The sequence below is a fragment of the Carassius carassius genome, chromosome 9, assembly GCF_963082965.1.
Source record: "Carassius carassius chromosome 9, fCarCar2.1, whole genome shotgun sequence".
Classification (NCBI taxonomy): domain Eukaryota; kingdom Metazoa; phylum Chordata; class Actinopteri; order Cypriniformes; family Cyprinidae; genus Carassius; species Carassius carassius.
Genome location: NC_081763.1, coordinates 9800879 through 9805895, shown reverse-complemented (window position 1 = coordinate 9805895; position 5017 = coordinate 9800879). Strand labels below are relative to the sequence as shown.

The 5017-nt window shown below is 39.8% G+C and overlaps 1 protein-coding gene across 1 annotated transcript; it reads left to right on the top strand.

Annotated features, from left to right (window-relative positions):
• The first annotated feature begins 917 nt into the window (after positions 1-917).
• On the top strand, positions 918-4722 carry LOC132148529 (melanin-concentrating hormone receptor 1-like). Its single transcript, XM_059557217.1, has 3 exons — positions 918-1327; positions 2383-2458; positions 3567-4722. The coding sequence occupies exons 2-3, from the start codon at positions 2389-2391 to the stop codon at positions 4574-4576; spliced, it is 1080 nt and encodes a 359-aa protein (XP_059413200.1). The 5' UTR covers positions 918-1327; positions 2383-2388; the 3' UTR covers positions 4577-4722.
• Positions 4723-5017: the final 295 nt, after the last annotated feature.

Sequence of the window (5017 nt, the reverse complement as noted above, 5' to 3'; positions counted from 1 at the left end):
CCCCCACACCCCGATATAATTCTGTATTTAAACGGTACATACCCAATTTTTTATTATACGATAAAAAAGTTTTTTTTAACGTTTAATCAACGTTAATGCACTGCTTTAATTGATGAACGTGCACACACAGACACACACACACACACACACACCACTCGCACACAGAGATCTGAGATCGTGCTGTGCAAAAAGTAGCATTCAGAAGCTCATAAACCTATGAGTGTTGTCACGCTACTTTTATTAATCGATACTGAATCGCTACATTATATTTCTCAACAACAAAGGGGCAAAATCGCTTCATTGTCTGCAGAGAGAGACAATTTACCCCCCCCCCCCCCACTTTCTTTCTCTCAAAATGGCCATATTTCAGAAAATTTTTCATCACTGGATATAGCTTTAGGTCATTTAACATTTCTATGGTAAAACGTATTATTAAAAGTTGACTAATGTTAATTGATTTGCAGCTTCATCTTACCTCACTCTCTTTAACGTTAAACTGACGCTTCGCGCTCTGCTTCTGTGAACAGTAAACCCCGCCTACTTTGATCTGATTGGCCATCTCAGTGATTTTGACATTGACTAGTGCTGTTAGACCGAGGCTTTGATCTGAAGCACCTAGTATGTGCAGTGTTTGCACGTGCATCCATGCAAGTTAATTCTCACACTTTAATAGTATTTGTAGCTCCTAACAGGCTGTGTGACTATGAGAAGTTATTACATCAAACTGTTCGTCATTATACAGTTTTCCTTATTGCTTGCGTGCCAGCGATTATCCCTCTGCGTGCCACTGTTGGCACGCGTGCCGTAGGTTGCCAACCCCTGGTTTAGAGCAAAACAACGTAAACATGTTTCCACTTCGTATTCGCTTCAACCGCTCACTAATTGAAGGACAGTCCCAGTGTGGAAAGACGTGCAAATGATGCTGTTGAAATGACATCCCAAATGGCACCAGTTGCTGTAAATGAACTCGAACAAGCAGTTGTGTGCAGTTATGCTTTCTTTAAACCGTGCTGTAGCTGAAAGTGCCCAGATGGGTGATGTTCGTCACGTCAGCAGGATCATCACCATCAGGCACCGAATCAGACTCCTCAGGAGCACACACAACTCCTCACAGATGTTCTGTCACCTGGACAGGGACGAGAGCCTTAACCTCGCCGGAGAGACATCTTAATCAGTCCATGAAGCGTTCAAGTGTGCGTCCTGGCGATGTTGGAGATCACGGTGCGTCTAGAGCGCGTTTGAGGAGCTCTCGTGTGTTTGTGAGGACACCTCCAAGGCGAAGAGAGACCTCAGTGTTCTCCAAAGCACTGGAGATAATCAGATAAAGGTAGGTTCATGAAGAATGAGATGACATCTGATGTTTTACGCAAACAAAAAGTGTTTGTGGACCATGTCATTAGTTCATCGTTTAATATTTAATATGAGACTACCATGTTCCTTGAAGTACCTTATAGCTCACTGTGGCTTTCAGTGCTAGTTCTGATGATCCACCGCTCTTTATATCTGTGACACTCAAGAAATCTCTCCTAACGAACTGATGATCTGGTGTGTTAAATAAGGGAGACATGCAAAATTTGCAGAGCGGAATCATGATTGAAAACCATCTATTATGGTATATGAATATTGTTTTTTTGTGTGTATGTCTTTGCGAGGGTATAAATGATATGTCAGTTAAAAGGAAAGGCACTATACAATCTTCACGCACAGACCCATTTACACTATCTGAGCTAGATAGTAAGATTGATTTTACATAATGTACTAAATGCAAAACTGACGATTCAGATCCTGAGAAATTGTATTTTGTTTGTTGACAGTGCATCTTTTTTTCTATTCAGTATCAGCTGTCCTTATTTTATTGTTAAACTAATTCTGATTTCATGATTCGCATGATTAAAGGTGAGAAAATGAACATTTAATTAGTACTTTACAATTTTAACTCGGACGCCCTATAAAATCTTTGTATTTTTTCTGTGGACACCGCCTTGTGGCCCCCTGTGAGTCCCCAGTGTGAAAATCTAAAAGTGAAGATGCCAGAACACTGCTGTCAGTAAAACAACAACAAAACCAAAAAAACAGACTGCAGGCAACAGCAAGCATGATCCAAAAATCAAACTCAAATTATATTCTTGAGAAGCCTTGAAGGTTTGGACAAATCCATAAGATAACTAGTCTTTTTTTAAAATCCAGATTTGATTTTACAAAGATATGTTACGAATATGAATTAGCTTATGTAATCAGATATCCTGACAGATATGTTTAATTTACGTCACAGAAAGCATTTTTCTAAATATGTCACTTGTAATGTCTTGAAACATAATCATGTCTCAAATGACTGATAGAAGCCTGTTATTAATATTGTGTGTATTGTGTTTTATGGTCAAGATTGTGATGGATTTCGCCGTGACCCCCACTGATAATTCTAGTGATGAGCTTAACTCATCTCAACATTTAAATGAAGGTAAATATATTATATTTCTGTGTGTGAGTGTGTCATGCAAATGAATCTATTATATTAAAATCAAGCATATATTGTATGTGACTAATTAGGACCAAGAAAAGTCATTTTATTTTACTTTTTTATTTCACTTTCTTGAAAAGATTAATTTGCGGTTCTCTGCTTGTGTCGAGCTCTTGACTCACAGGCTTTGTGGCTGGGATAATGTTCAGTCATTATGTTATATAAACCCCGGCAGGAAGATCAGGACCCCGAGACGGAGAGGACCTGAGTCATTTTGACAGGGTTTATTATGTGATAATATCCTGCTAATTACTTATCACATAATGCTTAGAAATATTGTTAAAATTAGTTTATTATGTGAAAATAATGAGACCACAGCACACAAGACATACGATTTTCTTTTTCATCCACAGTTATGTATTAAAAAAAGGAAAAAAAAGATTACCGGGACAACAGTCAAATACATATTTAGTGATTAAAAGTATTTACACTACTGTTCAAAAGTTTGGATTGTAAGATTTTTTAAAAATGTTTTTGAAAGAAGTCTTTTAGACTCACCAAGGCTACATTTATTTGATATAAAAACTGTATTATTGTGAAATATTATTATGTTTTCAAATAACTGTTTTTTATTTGAATATGTTTTAAAATGTCATGTATTCCTGTGATGTAAAGCTGAATTTCCAGCAGCATTACTCCAGTCTTCAGTGATCCTTCAGAAATCAGCAAATATGATGATTCGCTGCTCATTTCTTATTTTTACCAATGTTAAAAACAGCTCAATATTTGTATGGAAACAGTGATATATTTTTAACAGCGATAGTTGTTTGATGAATAGAAAGCTCAAAAGGTCAGTATTTATGTGAAAGGAAAATCTTTCGTAATATTCTAAATCTTATCAAATGTTTTATTTCTTTAGAAGAAAAAAAATCTCACTGACCCTAAACATTTGACCAGTATGTGTGTGTATATATATATATATATTCTCAGAAAGCTTGTTTGAACTCTAAAATAAAAAATAAAATTAAAAAAATTATGAAAATGTTTTTTTTTTTTTGAATGGTTCTTAAAATAAAACTAAGAAAATCCTCCATTTTTTCTCCTGCAGACACTGACGAACAGTATCACAATGTTCTCATGCCAAGCATTTATGGAGTCATCTGCTTCGTCGGTATAACTGGTAACTGCATCGTCATCTACACCATCGTCAAAAAAAACAAGTTCCGAGCACAACAGACGGTGCCTGACATCTTCATCTTCAGCCTGTCTATCGCTGATCTTCTGTTTCTCCTGGGCATGCCGTTCCTCATCCACCAGCTGGTGGGAAACGGTTCGTGGTGTTTCGGTGCCACCATGTGCACTGTCATCACGGCGCTGGACTCCAACAGTCAGATCGTGAGCACCTACATTTTAACGGTCATGACATTGGATCGATACTTGGCCACGGTGCATCCCATCCGCTTCAAGCACATGCGCACTCCATGCGTGGCTGTGGCGGTCGTGGGCCTGGTGTGGATCCTCTCGCTGCTGTCCATCACGCCGGTGTGGATGTTCTCCGGCCTCATGCCCCTACGGGACGGATCGGTGGGATGCGCTCTGCTCCTTCCCAATCCGGCTACAGATACGTACTGGTTTACTCTCTACCAGTTTGTGCTGGCGTTCGCTTTGCCGTTGGTGATCATCTGCGTGGTGTTTTTCAAGATCCTCCAGAACATGGCTGCCACGGTGGCTCCGCTTCCCCAGCGCAGCCTTCGCGTGCGCACTAGAAAGGTCACTCGGATGGCTGTGGCCATATGCCTGGCGTTCTTCATTTGCTGGGCGCCTCATTACATCTTACAGTTGGCACATCTGAGCGTGCAGCGGCCCAGTTATGCCTTCCTGTACGCCTATAACGTCGCCATTAGCATGGGCTACGCCAACAGCTGCATCAACCCGCTGCTCTACATCATGCTGAGTGAAACCTTCAAAAGACAGTTCATCGTAGCCATCCGTCCAGCACACAAAGATTTCCGGGTTGACCTGGCCGACGGGAGTGTGAGTCTCCGTCTGGCCCCTGATGGAGCGCAGCAGTCTCAGTCCTCCCGCGAGCTGCTGCCGGTTACTGTGGCTGTGCATTGAAATGCCACTGACTCACGCTCAACTCATTTTCTGTGTCTATAATAGGCATGCGGGTCAAAAGACGTCATGAAGAGTCTTACAGAACTGCTCATTAACAGTTCTTGGTTTGATAGGATCTGTGAAGAGGCACATTTTTCTTGGCATACCCCTGTTACTTTGCAGAAGCATTTACAGCCATTTGTTTTCTATAGAATAGGGCTATTTGAAAGTCTCGTTTGCTCACCAAGTCTTGATTGATTCATTTTATACATTTAAAATAAATGTTAAATGTATTTATTCCTGTGATGCAAAGCTTAATTTTCTTTATTGAGTCTTCGGTGCCACATAGAAATTATTCTAACATTCTGATTCATATAAACGGTGCAAACAGTTGTGCTGCATAATATTTTTGTGGAAAATGTGATGCATTTTTTTTCAGTATTCTTTGATGAATGACAATTC

Bases quoted from the DNA above. Each gene is read 5' to 3' on its own strand.
- LOC132148529 (XM_059557217.1), top strand. From the start codon at position 2,389: ATGGATTTCGCCGTGACCCCCACTGATAATTCTAGTGATGAGCTTAAC. The intron at 2,459-3,566 runs GTAAATATATTA...TTTCTCCTGCAG, and splicing joins ATCTCAACATTTAAATGAAG to ACACTGACGAACAGTATCAC.